Source organism: Anoplolepis gracilipes, chromosome 15, assembly GCF_047496725.1.
Source record: "Anoplolepis gracilipes chromosome 15, ASM4749672v1, whole genome shotgun sequence".
NCBI lineage: Eukaryota > Metazoa > Arthropoda > Insecta > Hymenoptera > Formicidae > Anoplolepis > Anoplolepis gracilipes.
Genome location: NC_132984.1, coordinates 8,042,175 through 8,064,655, shown reverse-complemented (window position 1 = coordinate 8,064,655; position 22,481 = coordinate 8,042,175). Strand labels below are relative to the sequence as shown.

Genomic DNA, 22,481 nt, shown 5'->3' with positions numbered 1-22,481 from the left:
TATTTAACCATTCTCCTACATCACTCCTCCCCCTCCCGGGGGCCCCCGTGGCTATCCTCAGCCACCTCGTTCCCCGAGGTTCGCACACCATAACTTCTCTACATGTTCACAAATTCCTAGATACCTAATCAGACCTCATTCCTCCTCGCATTGTCACTCTCACATATACACAAATACATTTTTTAAATCCCCCAACGCGATCCTGGCCTTGAGCGACCTCACATTTTAAAAAATCCCACTCTCTACCCCTACGCCCCTCTCTCTCCTCTCGCCCTTTCTACCCTCTATCCTCCCCTTCTCCCTTCATTTCCCACATCTCAAAGAACCGTCTCTCTCTCTCATAACCCGTTCTTTTCCTCTCTCTCTCCCCCTTTCTCTCTCTCTCTTTCCCCTTATTCTCCCTCACGACCCGTTCTCTCTACCCTTTCTCCTCTCCCTCTCTTCCGCTACTCTCGCTCCCCCTTTCCTCTCCTCTCTCGCCTCTTCTCCCCCTCTCTCTCTCTGCTCTCTCTGTCTCTCTTCTCCCTTAATTGTCTCCTCTTTTCTCTTCCGGTTTTCCTCTCCTCCAAGCTGGGCTGTTCTCCTCTTCCTCCTTTGACCCTCTTCTCAACCCTTTCACTTTGTCATAACCTTCTCTCTCGTCCCATCCCTCTCCTAACCGTCCTCTGCTTCTCTCCTCTTTTCCTTTTCCTTCTTTTCTCTTCCCTCTTCCCTCTTGCCATTCCCCCGTTCTTCTTTCCTTTTCTTTCTCTATCCTCCTCTTCCCTTCTCTCTTTCTCCGCATTCCTCCTCACTCGTTTCCCTTCTCCCTGCCCATTCATTGTCCGCACATAACCTCCACCTGTCATCACCCACGCTTCTCTCCATCATAGCCTCCTTTATCTCCCTCCTTTCTATCTTCCGCCTTTCTCCCCTTGCCCTCCTTCCTACTCTCCCACTCACTGTGGATCTTCGTCATGCTCTCCTTCATCTCTCTTACATCACTTCTTATCCCTCTCATCTCCTCCATCTCTCCTTTCACTTTTTTCTCTTTTCTTTCTCACTCTTCTTCCTTCACTCCACTCTCGCACCCTTATCCTTTCTACTCTCCTCTCAATCTGTCACCACGTGTGTGCCTTATCCCGTCCGCTTACACCTCTCGACATCGATACCTCGATCTGCCTGCCTTCCCGTCTCGAATCAATCACGCCTTGCCTTCTGCCATCCTATTGATCTCTCGATCTTTCCTCCTCGTGCTTGCACTCCGACACATTCCTCCTGCTATCAACCGTTGTCTCCTTGTAACTCCTTCTCTCCGTTGCCTTGCACCTGCTCACCATCACCGCGATCATGCCACATCACCATCCTCTCCTTTCCCCTCCTCTCTCCTCTCCATTTGCCTCTGCTATCCCCTTCTTCTCCTCTTCACCTCTTGCCACCATTCGTACTCTTGACCATTTTTTCCTTCTTCTATCTTTTCCCTTTGTCTCACCTCTCCCCAAAAATTCGTCCTCTACTCCCCTACCAACTTCCTTCGTCTTCTAGCGTCTACTCCTTTTCTCGCTCCTTCGCCTCCCAATTCTTCCACCTCATCCTTCTCTATTCTCTCGTTCCAGTTTTCCCGTCCTTACATTTCTCTTCCCTGCTTGACCTTCTCCTCCACTCCACTTTCTCTCACTTCACTGCCCTTCTGCTTTTCCATCTGCCCTTACTTTTCACTTTACACTTTCCCTATCCTTCCAAAAACCTCAAAAATACTCGAACTCAAACCTCGCCCATCCTCTCCATCCGCCATCTTTACCCCCTCCCCTAAAAACTTCTTATAATGAAAATATATTTAATGGCCATATAAAATGACTGTATAACTTGTAACAATTGTCACATATTATATTAGATATTTTCATAAAATTTAATAAAATACTTTATTATTAATAAAAATTACATTATTTATATTACTTTGATACAATTAATATAGCAATGTCAAGTTTTTTGTACAAAATTTTTGTAACTTTTACATTTTTACATATTTTTTGATATTATAATTTTTGCGAAGACGATATATAAGTTTAAATAGCTTTTTAGTTCATTTCCTTTTATATTATAATTTTTTCTAAAAATAAATTTAAAGAATACATAAGAAAATAACGCTTCTTTGTATAAGGTCTTTTTTAATGTATTAAATTAACTATTTTAATTAAACTAACATTTTTTTGTATAATAATTTTTCGATCAAGCACGTGTTAGTACTTTTTCCGTTTTTTTCTTAATTATAATTTTTAAGAAGTTTTATTACTTTTTTTTTGTAATATTTATACACAAACCGCTTAATTAAAAGTATCTTATTTGAGTTATTAAATCTTATTAATACATAAAAGGATTAGGCTTAATTGATAGCTTTAGTTCGTATTCTTTATATGTATAAAAAGAAAAATAGAAGTTTAAAAAATACACAAATTATTCTACGGAATGTATATGCATATATTCCGTATTATAATGCATATATATATATACAGGGAGTCTCAGAATTCGCGGACACGGAGTACACAGCTGATTGTTTGTGTCAAAAGAAGCAACTTTTTCTTCAGCAAAAATGTCGAGGGATCAATAATTTTCCAGTTATAAGCAATTGAAAAAGACGGGTTTTTTGTAAACCAAACTGTAGAATTAAAAGATTAACAATTATATTCTGCAGTTAATTATAGGTGGAGTTTCCTAAAATTTTTATTTAAGACTTACAAGGAAAGGGTTGGAAGTGTTCCCTTTCGATTTTAATGAGTTTTGACTATGTTGTAGTCTAGGTCAAAATAGGAGACACGTATTTTTTTATAAGTGCCCATACGCCTGTTAAGGGAGTGAAACACCCTCTTGAGAAAAATCGATTTTTACATTTCTGAGCGAATACTGTCGAAACAATAAAATATAAAAAAAATGTTTCAAATAAAAGTTTTATGGTTTTTCATGTAAAACCGTGCATTCAGATTTTTCAAAAATGTTATATTTTTCGAAATCTCTCTCCCTCCCTTTCAATTTTTGAAAATTTAAAAATTAGTCTTATAGCAAAACTTATAGCTCATTTAAAGACAAATTCAACCATATATGATAAAGTTGTATTTCGAAGTCGCATTTTTCAGAAATAAGCTAAAAATATCTCTATATATCATTATACGCACGCTTTATCCGCCTCATGACACTCGCTATTCACAGCGACGGTTTTTTCTTCGCAAACTCACAGAGGCAACCATAAATTATCAATAAATAATTTATGAGAATATACATTTATAAATTATAGCAATTATATTTATATAATATATATATATATATATATATATATATATATATAAATAATTAATATATATGTTATGTGACAATAAATACATAATTTGCATAAGAAAAATAATGTTTTTATACATTAAAAATAGAACTAGTCGCACAACGAAAGCCTTTGATAGGATGCGGAGGTTAATAGATTAAATGATTCAGTTCTATGAATAAACAGATGCATTTACGCAACTGCGAGATAAGTTGGTGCAATATAGTTTTATTTACAATTGCGTGCAGCAAAACATATATGCTTTATTGTGTCGAAAATGTAAATAGCAAGATACCATTTTTGCTCATATACATTACATACATGAAAAACAAATAGATTATTTTACTAATCAGATATTCTGTTTTATAATATTTAATTTCTTAAAGTATAAAGAAAAATGTCATACACATTGCCTTAATAAATCATATGGAAATATTACATAAGTATACATAAAATAGCGTACATAATTATTGCATAGAAGAATAACAAATATTCATGGTTCATATCGGTTACAAAGATGATAATCGTGAAAGAAATGATTTATACAAAGGAACTTTTTACACCATGCACAGGCAATTACAGCAACTTTACCACAAATATCGCATGGTGGGTGTAAATTATTTTTGAAACAAAAATCTACTGGTGTATCAAATTCTTCTGGTCTTTTTTCTAAATAATCACTTTTATATCATGCATATTTGAATAAATTTTTAAATCGGTGATGAAAATTGATTATGTGTTAATGATTGTAATTTTAAAATATTGTTTCTTGAATGAAGCTTGACTTCAAGATCTAAAAGCATGACGGTATTCAAAAAATGTTTTACAAAATTTTTCCATAAACGAAAACCGAATACATCTAAAGGTTGTATTTTTCTCGTTGTTCCAGCTGGTATAGTTAACAAATTGATATTTTTTATAAAATCTGGTTTGTTTCTTTGAATTATATCAGGACACTGGCCAGGCCAAGAATCTAATAATAAAGCTGATTTTGATCCAATATTTGGAAAAACACTTCTTTTATCCAGATCTCAAAATGATGCAATGTTAATTTTCCAGATTTTGATGCCATGACAAAGATATTATCTTTTTTAAACATTTTATTGTTTCTTTTACCGTTGGACTAAATGTTCCAATAGGTTCTTTTAAAACAATAAAAAAAGGCGATAATAATTTACCATCAGCTGAAACAATAGGTTGTATAGTATAACTATGTGTAGTTGCTGATATGGATTGTACTATGCGTTCTATTTTTTTAGTGCCAATAGGTGACACTGAACGACCGGAATGAAATTCTAATTGAAATCCACTTTGGTCCGAATTATATACATTTTCAATTCCATATTGTATAATAAAATATTTCACATTTTCGATAAATGACTTGCTTTGTGCTTCTAAATTTTTATTTGACGTTAAATGTTTTTTTGTTATAAATTTTGTAGTTATTCGTGCGCAAGAAGACTCTAAATAAATATCTTCTCTATTTCTCTTCAATTAGGTAAAAAAAAATTTCTTCCGTGGTTTTCTTTTGTCGATGTTACTTTATTATTAGAATTTATCGAACTGAGTATACATTTATTAATCTATTTAATTTTCCAATAAATACTTTATAAAAATACAGACATACACTTTTATTTCACTACGGTAATACCTCTATCAATTAGAGAAACAGATATATATATATATATATATATATATATATATATATATATATATATATATATATATATATATATATATATATATATATATTTATATATATCTGTGCAATTAAGTAAAATAAATTAAAATTCTATTAGAGTAAACTCTATCTGAAATTCTAATTCCTCCAGTGAAATATCTCGAAAAATATGGAAAATTCGAAAAAATGTTTCAGACAAAAGTTGTATGGTTTCTAGGGGGACATAAGATGGGGCCATTAGTTTGACCTTGAAGAATCACATGAAGGTCACGTGAAGATCATTTTGAATTTCTTAAATGACACCCTATATATTTTTGCATATTGTAGTTTATCTTGAGAGCTTTCCAAAACACTACGATAAAATGTTTTTTCATTAAACACTTTTCAAATTATAAGGCTTCAAAGTTGCAATATTTTGATATAAAATACAAGATATCTCGTAAAATATTCATTTTTTAATTATTTTACCTTAATACTTTTATGCACAGAATAACGAGACAAATCAATTGGTGTAAAGAAAACACATAGTTATCTTGAAGAAAAAATCTGAATTTGCAACTAGCAGGTACACATTTTTACTTTAACATAATTATGTGTTTTAATTACGCCAATTTATTCGTCTCATTATTCTGTGCATAAAAGTATTAAGATAAGATAATCGAAAAATGAATATTTTATGAGATATCTTGTATTTATATCAAAATACTGCAACTTTGAAGCCTTATAACTCGAAAAGTATTTAATAAAAAAATATTTGATTATAATGTTTCGCAAAGCTCTCGAAATAAGCTACAAGAGTATGTAATAATATATAAGGTGTCCCATTTAAAAAATTTAACATAACCTTCACATGATCTTTATGTGACTCTTCAAGATTAAACCAATGGTATCCTCTTATGGCCTCCTCGAAACCATACAACTTTTGTCTGAAACATTTCTTTCTATCTTGCTTCATTTTTTAGATATTTAGGTGTCTCAATATAAATGTTCCACCTTGTACATATATATATGTATAACTCTAAATAGGACATAATTCTAGATAGGACATCAGATCAATTAAAGATATTATATCAAACGTATACATGTCAATTTTAAATATGCATGGAAAAAGGCAATAAAAGTCAGCGCACGGGCATAAATAAAAATTCAACTTTTTAATAAAACAACGCATTTATTTGAACCATACAACTTTTAAGTGTTTTAAGTCCAAAGATAGATCATCTTCAGCAGTACGTACAACCTAGGAATATATAATCATATAAGATATTAAAACACTTAAAAAAGTAGTACTCAGACACGCAAAATGTAATAAGTTTCTTACCGGCTCCAAACTTTACAGACAAAAATACCGAATGCGTACTCAAATGCACTTCCTGATATAACATTATAACGGCAAAATTGAGAGAAAAATAATAGGAACCAGAAAGAAACTCATCACACATCTTAAACGTAATATATGTATAATTGTGACAAAGTACACAGAACCGTTGGACGCTGTTTACAAGTCGCCAGTAATAAACTCAAATCTCTAAATAATTTCTCTAAATAAACCTCAAACCTAATAAATAGAGAGAATCTGAAAGCGCGAAATTTCTTAAACTCTTAACATATTTTTAACAATAAACGTGTATGTATAATGTAAGCATTCTGTATCTTTCTGTCGATTTAAACTTTTTTTGGCGTCTAATAAATAGCATTTGCGACACAAACCTCTTATTTAAAAAGGACTTCGCATTCAAGATTTCCACATTTCAAATTTATGATTGTTCAGTCTGTGGTTCGTGATAACAGATTTTTGTGTGATGTGTTTTAGTTAATATGATTTTTATGTTTATTGATTCTTGTCTTTAAAAGTTTACTCGTCTGACCGATATATGAGACATCGCGCAGTCTTTACATGTAATTTTGTACCTTACTCTTTTATTAAAGTAGATAAAGAAGTACCAGACGGTATTGAAAAACAAAAAGTTAAAATTCAAAAGTCTACGTTTATTTTTTTAAGTTTTTATTGTATATTTATATTTAAACAATAACGATTAAAATCTTTTAATTACTCAGAGTTATTATGTTGATAATATATGTTTGAGTCAAAGTCATTTATGAGTGTTAAACTAAAATAAATTATATTTTTTAATTATTATATTTATATTATATTATTATTCGAATTTTTTCCGCATACTTTTTCTGATATATTAAAAATATCTTCATTTTATATAGAAATAATTAAAGAGCTATAGATTTTAAATAATTACAATTGAATTAAAAGTTATCGACAAAATATAGACGTTAAATAGGAAAATAAATAAAGAGATCTTAATTTTTTTTAGTTTTTATTGATGCCAACTTAAATATACATATAACATATATGTATTAAATATACATATAACAAGATTCTTATTAAAAATTTACTATCATTCCAAAGTATAAAAGTAGTCAATTTTTTTAGTTTAATAACTAATTTTTTGGTAATATGTTCGAAACTACATTAATATGATTTTCAATGCACAATAATATTCGAAATTCTGTACTTTGTCATTATTGAAAAGTATATCTTTTTTACCAAAATGGTTAAATAGAGATAAAGTTAATAAGCTTATAGACATGAGTTCATAAAAATTAAATATTAATTAATAATAAATTTTACTTTTCAATAAGTAGTATATTGTCAAATAAATTATCCTGCATTACTGATTTTTATAAACTCATACATTCAACGATTATTCAAATATAAAAAGAACTGTAGATTCTTATTATATGTAACCACTTATTAAATTCTTAATTATAATCTTAATTATATCCAATTATATATATTCAATAACTTTATGCAACTTTTTACTTTTGGTACATGAATAATATATAGATTATTGTTTCAAAAGTTTGAAAACAGTTAAGAATTGTTAACTATTAGTTATTAATTTCTGAGAAATGTGATTAAAACAAAACGTTTTCTACAAAGTAATCGAAATATATAATAAACATTTATTGTAGATAACTTTTTGAACATATTACCTAAAAATTGGTTGTTTAACTAAAAAAATTGACTACTTTTATACTCTGGAATGATAGTAGATTTTTAATAAGAACCTTGTTATATGTATATTTAATTTAAATTTATTTTATTATTCTGATCTTTAGTACCCTCGACATAATAAATTTGCTCCCCCTATTGAGATATTAGTACCCTCCACATAATCATATTATTACAGATATTATTACTTTTATAGATATTTATTATTTGTCTATCTTTTTGCAAATGTAAACTGTTTTATGATAGTATATACAATATATAAGATATATGATACAAAATAAAAAATATCAAATATGTCAAAATTATTATTTATAATGTTGTTAATATATTTTTTTTATATGTTTTTAATATGTACTTTCATAAAACAATTTATTATTGTAAAAAGAAAAAAATGTATAAAAAATATATAAAAAAATAATATCTGTAAGAATCATAATTTTTTAATTTACAAAGTTTCATTAATAAATGATGCTATTTCATCATTGTTCATCATTGTAAGATAAGCACCTTCCACGTAGTGAATTTGCACTGCACTTTCGGTAATCTAAAAGTATTTTTACTTATAAAAATTATGTTAAAAATAATGTGCTCTAGTCAAATTTACCTTATTTAAACCATAATCTTCTTCAGTAAAAGTGATAAACATAAGTGTGGGTTTTAATAGTATTATAGATGATTTAAGGCGTGGCAATGATGTTATATTATAATCTTGTATAGCTTTTACATGATCGTAAAGCGTCGAATATAACATTTTTTGATTTTCAATAGTTAACTCCAATACATTAACTTCCTTCGAAAAGTGAGCAAAAAATAGTTCTAACTTCTTCTCCCATGTACTGCAGTTATTCATCTCTAATACAGGCTGTAAATAATAAAATATTATATTGCACAATTAATAAAGTCTGTATAAAATAATAGTCTACATTAAGAATATAAGAAGAATAATATATTGTATTTTTGCATATTAGAAATACTGCGTCTGCATCTTTATTATCAAGTTATTTTCTTTAGATTTTTAAACTAATAAGTAAAATTATTTTCTTTATTTGATCATTAGTAATGATTTATTATCTGAAAATACTGTTATAATTTAATATTGATTTTATATATACGTTCAAATAGTAACTATATTTTAATTACACTGTCCGACAAAAAAAACTTTTTTTTTTTCAGAGGTTGTGGCATATATTTTTCAGTGGGTGTACTGAATTCAAATCTGATGTAAAAATATCTTATCTCATTAGAATATTGAGAAAATTAAGATTAAATGTATGAAAAGATCATAATTTTTGCAAGTTTAGATATACAGGGTGTCTCATAATTAACGAGCCAACGCTCGTGAACGGATAGAGTACAGTGAACTGAACAAAAAAGTATTAGGTCATTTTGCGATTTTCCTAATAATTATTAAAATATTAATTAAAAACGCTTAGCGAACAATATTATACATATCTACAAGATGTCCGGTAATAATCGTCCCAACTCTCTAGGGCAGATAGAGCAGGTCAAATTGAACATAAAAGTCCTGTATCATTTTGCGATTAGCACAATAATTATTGAACTATTAATTAAAAACGCTCAGGGTATGCTGAGCGCTATATGCGGCGCGCGCTCATACGCTGAGCGTTTTTAATTAATATTTTAATAATTATTGCGAAAATCGGAAAATGATACAGAACTTTTATGTTCAATTTGAAAATCGCAAAATAACCTAATACTTTTTTGTTCAGTTCACTGTACTCTATCCGTTCACGAGCATTGGCTCGTTAGTTATGAGACACTCTGTATATGTACATATAGTGATAATTATACTATCTGACAAAATTTGACTTTTTTTATGTAACACGAGTGTGAATAGTCATTTCCAATGTATTTTTCCTGCTGAACATGAATCCATTTTCTAAATTTGGTAGACAAATATCATCATTTTTGGTTTCTTAAACCAAACGCCTTTTTTCTCAAAATTGTGACGTGGTAGCCAAATTTTGAAAATAGATTCGTGTTCAGCGAAAAAAAAATACATTGAAAATGACTATTCACACTCCTGTTACAAAAATTGTGTCGAACAGTGTTATCTGTGTGTACTTATATATTAAACACAAAATAGTTTTTACTATCAGCTGAGTTATACATACATAGACTTTCATAAGTTAATATAACAAAAATAGCATTTTTTATCAATTTAACGCCACTTTTTTGTAAATTGCGGTTCTTTCAGGAACTTTACACATTTTCGTCGTAAAATGTTGAATGTTTAACTTTTAATTTGAACAGTGATAAACTTGTTTATTATGTCAGCTTATCTACATATACAGGGTGTCCCAGAACAACCTTCCGTCCGTAAAATGACGTATTTCTGACACAATTCTAAGACAATTTTTCCTTTACCAAAATTTGATTTGAAACGTAGTTTTTGAGTTATAAGCAAAAATAGCAAATCACACGTCGAGTACATAAGACAGGCAGGAGCGGCGCGGCGCACCGCGAGTGCGGGCGCAACTGACCGTCCAACGAGTGATTACCGCCGCATGAGTTGCTAAATATTTTAGCTTATAACATAAAATTATGCTTTAAATAAAATTTTGGTAAAGAAAAAAATGTCTTATAATTACGTCAGGAATAAGTGTTCCTTAAAATAACGTCAGACGCTGCGATCAGCTGATTGCTACACGCGATGTGTCTCTCAGCTGAGCCGGAAAATCAATATATCGATCGGTCTGAAGTCGTCGACGACAATGTCGATGATAATCGAAGGAGCGTCACCGTCGCGAAGACGGTTATTTCTCTCTCTCTTTCTCTCACTCACTCTGTGCCTTTCTTTTACATACATACTCAGACATACACACATCGCGTGTATAGCAATCAGCTGCTTGCAGCGTCCGACGGTCGGCGATCCGGAACAACTTTTGGTCATTAAAGTAACATTATTTTAAAGAACACTTATTTCTGACGTAATTATAAGACATTTTTTCTTTACCAAAATTTTATTTAAAGCATAATTTTATGCTATAAGATAAAATAGTTAGCGACTCATGCGGCGGTAATCACTCGTCGGACGCTCAGCTGCGCCCGCGCTCGCGGTGCGCCGCGCCGCTCCTGCCTGCCTTCTATACTCGACGTGTGATTTGCTAACTATTTTTGCTTATAACTCAAAAACTACGCTTTAAATCAAATTTTGGTAAAGGAAAAAATGTCTTAGAATTGTATCAGAAATACGTCACTTTACGGACGGAAGGTTGTTCTGGAACACCCTGTATATAGCTACTCAAAGATTGCAAAAATTGAATCATGGTTTCTTGCACGTTTAATTTTTTCAAAATCCTGATAAACTAACATTTTTACGATCAAATTTGAATTTAGCATACACAAATTTACTAAGAAAATATATGTCAAGATCCCTGAAGAAATCTTTGTCCAATAGTGTTATTGTTAATATTATATATTTTCTGTATATATACCTATATATGTGTTGTTATTGTTTTGCTTAGTCAAAAAACGTTAAAGAAACTTTACAATTCTTTGTAATGTAAATTATAAAAAGATTATAAAATAAAATAATAAAAAATTTAATTTATTTTATTATTTTAATGCACATTCTAACAAGTTATTTTATATATGCTTTTTTTCTACTAACTATATATAAACACAGTTAACTAATCACTTTTGCAATAAGATGTTATAATATATTTTAATGATTGACTAACCATTTCATTCTTAGAGTCAAGATATACTTTTGTCAAATAAAGTAAAATATTATTTTGTAACTCTTGTTCCGAAGTATGAGAAAACAATTTCTCAATCAAATATTTCATTTGATTAGGAGCTCCATCTATAAGTATTAAACGTCCAGAAAAATTCCTTGTTTCTAATGATCTTGTTAATTCAATGGCGATTAAAGATCCAAATGAATAACCCACAATTAAAAATTCTTTTTGACCTTGCATTTTCTCCAATATGTGCTGGAAAAATAAACATAAAAATATGAAACAATACATAAAAAATAAACATAAAATATATGAAACGGTACATAAAAAAACATGCATGCATGCACGCATATATGTATACGTATAATCAAATATTATTTAAATGGCAGTTTAATAATAAGTTTCTCAAATAGATTATCTTATAATCATACAGGCAGAAGATATTTTGCTGATTTCATTATTGAAGTAGTAAAACCTGGCATATTAAGTACACCGTGTTGCAAACATATGGCCGAAGAATTAATTTTCGATTCCATCAATTTATATATGCTTGCACAACCGTCGATTCCTGGTATGAAGAATATTTCGCTTTCAGCAACTTCTCTTTTCGTAGCGAGTCCTACATAAATATCTGGAGTCAAGTCTGAATCTTTCAGTTTTCGAGTCAATAGTTTAAAACCGTCCAAATCATTTGCATCATCATTTGTATCATCTTCAGTGGCGTCGTATATCTTTTCTTGATCGGCTATATTTGTCATTTCTCTGAGTTTTGCAAAATTGAGATTTCGGATATTTTGCGCTGTCAATAAAATATTGAATTCTCTTTCCAACGTCTGTTTAATTTCCACTGCCATCATTGAATCCATGCCTAATTCAGCCAGTGATACATTTGGCGCTACTGTGTTTGTATTTTTTAATCCTATTTTAAAAATTAGAGAAAGAATTAAACATTTAGATATAATTTTAACCGCAATTTACCTAATGTTGATATCAATATAATAATTATTAACATTTCTTGCAATATTTTTAATGCACTCGTTTATTTCGATATAATGCAATCTTAATAAAATTAAATCTATAAATAAAATTATCAAATAAAAGTTTTTTTTATTTTATATAAATGTTACGTCACGAATCTTTTACATAATAATTGCTTATGAACTCACCCATAATGTTTGCAACCGCTACAAGTGGATTTGTTGCTTGAGAATCTTTTTTTTTCTCGGCAACAACCATGCTGCTTACGATTGCTCGATCTTGTAGCAAAAATACTTCTAGTGTATCCAAGCAAGAAGATATTGTTTGTTGCAATGTACCTCCAATGACAAGTTCTTTATCGTCTTCTTGCATATCGGCGACAAGCCCAACGTCACCAATAGCGCCCCATTGTATAGCTAAACCATGTAAACCTTCTTCCATTCTTTTCTCACAAATTCTTTCCATTACGGAATTTGCCATTCCGTAATTGGTTTGGCCTGCGTTACCTCGTCCGCATGAAACGGAAGAAAAAACAACAAAATGTCGAAGTTGATGGCAAATTGTTCTCGATAATTCGTCCATCCGTTTTGTCGTCCATGCCTTTGACACGAAGGAATCTTCGAATGTTTGTAAGGACTGATTGATGAATATGTTATCTTTTAACACAACTGCGAGATTAAATATAGCATCCACAGGACCTTGTTCTTCGGCAAATTTTAATATAGATTCACAGTCTTCGTACTTCGAGGTATCAGCAGTAGTAACAATTTGTACATTTACACCGTAAGATTGCCATAACGTTACTTTTGATTGCTGATAACCGTTCTTTATTCCATTTCGTGAAGTCAATACTAGATTTTGTGCACCACGTAGAATCAACCAATCAATTAATTCTAGTCCGAAACCACCTAGACCACCTAAAACGATGTAACATTTGTCTTGCAGGCAGTAGTATTGGGGACGTGCGAGTATAGGCGTATCCAAAGATTCATCTTCTTTATGAATTTTTATTATTATCTACAATACAAATAATATCAATTTTATATAAAATCGGTAAATTGAACGACGTAATATGTTTTAAAATATTGGGAAAAAAGGAAGAAAATAAGAAAAAAACATAAAAGGCAAGAAATTGTTCAAGAAAATAAAAATTATAGATAGAGATCCTTAAGTGTGAATAAATTGTCAAATGGAGTGTAGCTGTACAATAAAGAAGTAATAAAAAATTAAAAATCAATAAAAAAACATTTTTCTTAATAATATAATTGTCTTATTATTAGTGCGTTTCTCTAAAATTACTTTTAATTCATATTTATCGAGACATGAGTAGTCGTAAACAGCATCCAACTCTTCCAATGTCAGAAGAAATCCTTTCGGCATTATGACAGAAAACAATTGATCATATAATTCGTTTCTATTTTTAGTTAAAATGCCGAAACCTATAATCATCAAATAATTTTCATTTTTGGTCAGTTTACTAAATTCTGTTACAGTAATGTTGTCAGGCAAAGTAATATCTTTGAACTGCTCGTGTGTTGTGACTAGTTTTATATTAGACTGAATTTGTGGTAATTCATCTAAAACTGTATTCACAAATAAACAATTTAAATTCTCCGTCATTACTTGATCGCAATCCTCGATAAATTCGATAATTTTTACGTTTATCATATTGTAACACTCAAGCGCAATGTGCACCGACATTCTTATTGCATCTTGCAAAGACATCACATTTAGATCTCGATGAGCAACAAACTTGTACTCTTCAAGAACAGGGTTGATAACATTTCGTCGACGAAGTATAGGTGTAACTATGACATCGTATATTTCTATTCCTCCAGATATTAAAACATCTAAATGCTTATAATTTTGTACAATGATTTCTGCAATATAACACATTAAATATATGTATATTTAAAAAGAAATAATATTTGGTTAAATATTGTGTTTACTTATAACACTGTAAACTTACCGTTTTTTTTATTTGAAAATTTTTTGATGTGTTCTATATGAGATTTTGGGTCGATTACCACTTTACGAATTTTTGTTGGTACAAAAAGACTTCTCGCATTCTGCCCTAAAATCATTATCTGTAACATGTTGTCCATAAATGTTACCCAGTTGTCAGTCCAGACGATATGACCATTCTTTCTTGTGACTGACGCGCTTTTTAGTCCACGAAATTCGCCCATATATTGATAACCACAAAGTTTTAATTTTTTATAGATATCTTTCATAGTCATCTCTTCTTTGTCATTGTCATTTCGATCAATAAATGTAGTACATATTTTTTCGTCTTCAATATTAACAGGAACTCGTACTTTTCCAGTAACGACAGTATTATCTCCTTCGATTATTTCAAATGTGTCACTACCTGTAAGAATATCGCAAGGTATTAGTTTCTTGTAATTATGGTTTAGAAAAGGAGATTGTGTGATATGGTTAATAATAATATTTTCATATAATAATATAATTTATATTAATAATATTTTTTTAAGAATAATTTAGCCGATCCTTAATCATGAAAGAGTATAAACATGTTTATATACAATTTGCAGTAGTAAATTAAAAGAATTAATTTAAGTTTTAATAAAAGTGATCGCGGTATTAACACTTAAGTGTACGGCAGATCTGATATATTTTTTTGTCAGAAAATTACAGTTAGATTAAAATTTTCATTAACCAATAGTATCGGTAAATTACAAAAGATTAAGTTAGCTATGGTATCCCATATCGTAATTTTTTTGAGCGTAGATTTTTGCAATTTTATACTGTGCTCGTCAAAGAAATGCTTAAATGCAAAACAACAAAACTATATATATGTAATCGTTACTAATTGTAAGAGAGAGTTCAATTCTAGTGTTAAAATATTATTTTAAAAGTATCAAGTATTCAGTTTTTTATTAATAAAATTATAATTAAACATTGAAATTCTTTAAAATTTAAAATGCTAGATATGCTACGATTAACAATGAATTCTATTGGTGCATATTAAAGGTTATTGTACTCAAATCTATGTATAATATAAACATAAATATTATAATAATTATTTATATTTATATTATAGATATATAATAATAAATTCTTATAAAATTAACCCTTCGACATGGTAGCTCTTTTACAACTCAGTCAATTTTTTTGCTGTAAATTTTAGAACAACTAATACATGATACGTAGTTTGGTATCTCCTCCTAAAATAATTGATACTGATATTACGTATGCATAAAAACGCGAGAGAGTGTGTAATTGTTCCGTAGTAAGAATAATTCAAATTACATCTGGATCTTAACGACTCAGGATGTAAGTATTTTTGTAAAGTAAAATTAGAATAATAATGGTCGTTATATTAGTAAAAATCGTGATATTAATGTTGCATAAAAGTTAATTTCTATATAAATAACATCTTTTTTTTATAGATTACTTAAATTTTATTTGGACAGAAATTAAAATCGAATCAGAAATTAAAATCGGTCAGAATAAAAATCGAATATTTATCTGTCCGACTGTTCAAAAATCAATTCAATATTTGAACTTTCTATATAGAGGTCAGAAATTATGCTAATAAAAATAGTTGTTATAATCTTATTAACCACGCTTTGTACTTTTCATCTAGAGTTTTCGTTACTAAAACGCATATAACGACGCATAGCAATAAGCAAACAAATTTTTGGCAGATTTTTGAAAATGTAACAGGATAATGAAAAGATATTTTTTAGATAATTTTTTTTGACAAAACAGATGTATTTTAAATATTTATTAGACATCTTTTCGCTTTGAAAAAAGTAACTTAAAAAACATCTTTATTTTGTCAATTTTTAGTTTTTTGTGCTGCCTAAAACAATTATGTGTTTTAAAAAAGAAATATTTATACATCTGAAAATAGAAATTTTTTTTTTAATATGTAGTCTTTGTAGTTATATTTTTATATATACATATACATCAGTTTGAATTAACAAAAATTAATTCACTTTGTCTATAGAAATATTTAAAAAATAAAAATTACGTTTTCTTAAATTATAGTTTCAAGAATTTATTTCTTATTAGTCCTTGACGATTAAAAAATATTGAATACATTTAGAAAACGTAGATGAAACGGATATGTGCTACCTGGGTAATTATTATATTTATCATTTTTTTTAGTAAAATACAAACTTAATGCAGATATAGTTATTGCTTATATATTGAAATTTATCTGCTGTTGCTTTATTTACAGACTGTTTTATTTATTAGATACAAATCTTTTCTTAATTAATTTTTCTCAACTAAATTTTTTTGTTTATGCATATTTTGAATAAAAATATTATATTTTTCTACGTATCTAACTTGCACAATTATTTTAATTGCACAGTTACCTTTTTGGAGCATAAGAATTAAATTGACTGGATTTTTTTTTTGACAAAATCGTAGAACGTAGAAAATTGACATCTTCAAATACAATTGGAATATCGAGATAATTTATTTTTTTCAACCAGCTGATCATCTGCCATATTAGTAAAAGATATCCCGTAGCCGGCAATAAATTTTTTCCATTAACGACATGCCCAGCCTATATGAAAATTCTTCATCTATTAAATTAATAGTAACAATTATCTCCCCTTTGGTAAGTTTTCTTTGTCCGGAATAATGATATGTATACCAATCTTCGGAATGATCCCATCTGCAAAAATTTCATTTAATAATGTATAAAATATTAATGTGTCTACTGTCATGCAGTTACAAATAACGTAATTTAATTTTCTACAAATATAAGTTTATGATAAAGCGAGCTAATACGCCAGATGTAAACACGTAAGGAAATTAGATAAAAAATAAATAAAATACATCGATAAATTTATTATTTCAGGTCATTTTCAGTTTTTAGTAAAAAAATTAAAATTAACGGTAAAGATCGTGTACTGCTCGGCGGCATATCACCCCAAAACGACCTCGCGTGAATATATGTATATGGACTTATATTATCTATAAATTTTTTATTTAATTTCCTTATGTGTATTAACCTTCGTATTAACCCATTTTTATAAACATATATTATTTCAAGTTTTTTTTATTTTTAATTTTAATGTTAATTTTCTATTTTTTGAAATTCTATTATCTTTTGTTCTATTACCTTTTGTTTTACAGTAAGAAAACTTGTGTTATATCAAATATAATTTACCTTACAAGATGAGAAATCATCGGTGTACCACGACTTACAGGAAACTTCACTTCCGGATACAAGCTTGCGATCTGCGGTTGTAATCCTGTATTATAAAGTTTTCCAATTCCGTGTAAAAATATTTCAATATTCGGTTTGTGAGAAACTTTATATAGAGCGACATTTGTTACTGTTGCTTCTAAGGAATTATTAAGAATGTATTGTAGAATATTGTGCGGCGCTATCTCAATCGTGACTGCGCCATTTGGAATAAAACGCACAGTTTCTGAAAATAATACCGGGGCTAGCAAATGGTTTATATAATATTTTGCTAGACATGAGTCTGAGGATGCGTTGAACCAGTTATAAGATTTATTTAAAACATTTAATTTCCACTTTGAACTTGGAGACGTTTTTCGTTGCAATATTTGAGTCAGGTATTCCAAAAGTTTAACTCTTGCAGGCTCGACATAACGACTATGAAAAGGTATATGTCCACAGGAAATTTCTTTTACAGAAATTTTGTCATTCTATCAGAAATAAACTTTATTATTTATTTAATTCAATATAGTTATAAGCATGATAAATTTATTTATACTATTTGAGTATTTTCAAACCTGTAGCTTAGCCAGGAATTCTCTTACAGACTTTGTTGGTCCACTCACGATAGAATTATGTGAACTATTGTAACAAGCTATATCAATATCTGATGGACACATATTCTTTAAAGTTTTGAAATCAAGATTAATTTCAGCCATTAAACCATCTATTATTTTTGACTTAAGAAATGCCAAGCATAATATGCCAACGTGATCGTTTCTTCGGCCGTCAAACACCCATCGGCATATCCACAAATCAACTCACCAATGGAATGACCCATTACAATATCAGGAGTTATACCAATGCTTGTTAAAAGATCAACTATTCCAATCTGCAATATATTAATTTTTTCTTTTTATATTCTTCTTTTGAATAAAATAATATTATCAAATATTGTAAATTTAGTTTTTTGCATATTATTATATATATCTGAAAAGCTCTTCTTAACTTCAATTCTTTTATAAAAATTTTTAGTTTTTTATGATCTTTAAAGATAAAACTTTACAAACATAAGATAATATAAAAAAAATCTCGCGATATATAAACAGTATATTTTATTTATATATACAAATACCTGCAGTTCAGTGAGGCCTACAAATAAGTTAACTACGTTGTCAAGAATATGTGTGTCTTCATTTATTAAAATATCTGTGACAAATATACTATGAGGTCTTAAGACAGTATCGCGTTTATGGATTGCTCTTGTAAATACTGGAAATTTCATTAAAGCTCGACCTATCAATATTTAAAAAATATATATTGTTGACACGAGCGTTGTTTCAAATAATGTAATACATATTTTAATGGTTCTAAACATACATAAATAAAATTGTTGAAAGTTTTTTTATTTTACATGTGCTTCCCTGGTGGAAATAATTTTAGAATTTCTCACACAAAATTTACGCAAAAACTACAATTTTTTATAATATCGTACAATTATAACTTTTTAGATTTTTACGCTAAACCACGTGATTTGGGTCACCTTTATAGTTTTTCATTAAAAAGTTAAAAATTTTCACAGATTTGTTAGACACATGACAGGACCATAAAGTGAGAAAAAAATTTCGCATTTTGCCCAGCTCGTAGTTTCTTACATGTAAAATTATAAACTTAAAGAAACATAAAAATAATAGTAAGCTTTCGAAAGTAGAGATTTCAAACTTTAAAACTATTATTTTTAATTTAAATTTCGTTGTGTGTGTGTGTGTTTAATTATAAAAATACGTAAATTTTGTTGCAAAACTATTTCCATTAGGATACCAATAGTATCGTTACTATATTTTAAATTATATCAAAATCTAGTTATACTTAATAAATGTAATTCAAAGAATTACAAAATTTGCAAACTAAAAATATTATAACTGTTAATTTTTTATAGTCTAACACATTGTAAACAAATATCTTAATAATTGTTATATCTTAATAATTGTTAGATTTTACATTGTCATATGATGTGTGTGTACGTGTGTGTCTCTGCGCGCGCGCGCACTTGTGCGTGTGGTTTACTTACCTATGTTGAAACACTGAGATCCAATTCCTGAAAATACGAAGCAAATCGGTCTTTTTGTACATACGTTGCGTTCCATTTTAATAATTGCGTTATCGGAGAGTTTAGATCCAGCAATTATGTATCCTCTGTAAGGATGACCTTTTATATTGTCGCTATGAATATGATGTAGCAGAGAGATATATTCTACATCTATTGGCCGATTGTGTACCTATAGACATATCAAGTATGTAACAATTATCTTTATCTTATTGTTAATAGCATATTTTGGAAGTTAAATAAAATTAAGAATTTATATGTACAAGGTGTATCAGAGCGCTCGCATCAGGTGTTTTTTTTTTCGAAAACCAAGAGTTTTATAGAAAAATGTTTTGTTTCTTTCAAAAGTTTTGTAACTTCAAAAGGGACGGAAAATGATGCCATTAGTTTGACTTTGAGTAAGTTTCAAGATTATGTGAAGATTAACCTAGTTTTTAAATTCAACTATTCTAATTTTTTTATATAAATCGATTTTTTGCAATATTTGACGTAAAATGTTAAAAAGATATAATGAACAAATTTGTATGGTTTACGAGATATTTAATACTTTAATGTGATATAATTTTACGTAAATTATGAAATATTTTGTAAAATATTCATTTTTCAATTATTTTTTTCTCAATACATTTTTTTATGTGTAGAATAAGGAAATAAATTAATTAAGGTAAAAAAAATATTAGTTATTTTTAAGAAATAATATGAATTTACAATGAGTAATTATATTATATTTTTTTGCACTTGATTATGATTTTTTTAAATAAATTAATTTCTTAGAATATTCTGCATAAAAAGTTATAAAGGTGTCATGTGCTAAAATAAATATTTTTTTAGATGTATTTTATAGTTTATGTAAAATTATGTCAAATTAAAGTATAAAATATCTCGTGAAGTATAAAATATTTCGTAAAATATAAAAATATAAAAAGTATACAAATCTCGTAATTATTAAATTTTAGCTATCACACTGTTATAACTTTTTATGCAGAATATTGCGAAATCGATTTATATAAAAACTCAGAGTAGTTTCATTTAAAAAAACTATGTTGACTTTCATATAACGTGTACACTCAAAGTCAAACTATCTCTACCTTTTTTCGTTTCAAGCCAAATAATTTTTATCTGAAACATTTTTTTCTAAAACTCCATAATTTCCAGACATTTGATTGTCAAAGACAATATTAGTATTTGAAAATGTTATTTAAGTTATTTAAGAGGTTAGAAAAAAATTTGTTTTCTTAGTAATACTTTCATGAATATAACATGAGTAAAATGTGGCAGATTATTGTTGGATTTTCGTGTAGCAAATAGCTTGAAAGATGACCTGATTCGTCCACACTGATTTTTAATGGAATCCTGCGGTCCGTCATCCCGTCATCCCCGTAGACAGTATTGATTGAAACTGTCTAATTACTCTCGAGAAACAAATTGACATATTGTTTCGGTGTGAAATGTTAATATAATGTACTCACGTTAACAGTTTCAATGAATGCTGTCTATGGGGATGACGGGATGACGGACCGCAGGACTTCATTATCAGTGTAGACGAATCAGTGTAGACGAATCAGGTCATCTTTCAAGCTATTTGCTACACGAGAATCGAACAATAATCTACCATATTTTACGTCATATACTCATGTTCATCAATACACTGCGTCATTTCATACAAGATTATTTTGCATTGAAGAGAATCTCGGCGGAGATAGAAACGTACATACGTATGTGCACTGTAAATTAGTATCAAGATGTCACTCAAGTTTTGGTTTTCTTCGCCACGTGTATACTCAATATTAGTTACAAAATATAGTTATTACTTTTCTGCACAATTTTTTTACTGTAATAAGATTGTTACCTTTATGCTTTAACCGCCAATTATTACGAACGTCTTTTAAAATCGAGGAGCGTTTCTCTTTCTTTAATTTATTATCTATTCAGCAAATTTCAATATAAACTAAATATTCATATAAATTTTATATTGATATAAATTTTTTTTAGCAATAATTATATTAGCGTCGCAAACAGTTTTATTACCTATTAAATAAATATTGATATATGTTCCTTTAACGACATGACATGTCGTAACGGAAATTTCAACATTTTTAATTTCTACACTTGATTAAGAACATCTGGCCAGAATTTCCGCAATTGTTTCTAAAATCCTATTGATATAATGTTTCAGATTGAATGTACAAATTGAGGAGTGTTAAAATTTCCATTATGGACATGTATTAATATTGTTAAAGGAACATTTATTGATATTTATTTAATAGGTAATATATATAACTGTTTGAAATGCTAATTATTACTAAAACATTTATACAAATATTCAGTTTGTTATTTATAAAAATCGATCAAAATCCTACCATTTATTTTCGGACACTCTGTAAAAAATATCTGTTGAACATCCTACATATATGAATAGCTCAGATGCTAAGTAGTATAAGTTCAGTCAAACTCGATTTTGAATAATTAGAAGATTATGAAGATATAAACAATGTGATCTCTCGTCAATCATAAATGCACTGAT

General features: G+C 28.9%; 1 protein-coding gene across 1 annotated transcript; it reads right to left on the bottom strand.

Annotated features, from left to right (window-relative positions):
* Positions 1 to 8,429: 8,429 nt before the first annotated feature.
* On the bottom strand, positions 8,430 to 20,123 carry LOC140674151 (fatty acid synthase-like). Its single transcript, XM_072907531.1, is given in 15 exon segments — positions 8,430 to 8,542; positions 8,603 to 8,860; positions 11,703 to 11,957; positions 12,134 to 12,621; positions 12,869 to 13,697; positions 13,929 to 14,560; positions 14,650 to 15,051; positions 17,030 to 17,069; positions 17,071 to 17,225; positions 17,228 to 17,334; positions 17,833 to 18,341; positions 18,429 to 18,607; positions 18,610 to 18,742; positions 18,986 to 19,146; positions 19,922 to 20,123. Coding segments are annotated over 15 exon segments (4,323 nt in total). The 5' UTR covers positions 19,998 to 20,123; the 3' UTR covers positions 8,430 to 8,443.
* Positions 20,124 to 22,481: the final 2,358 nt, after the last annotated feature.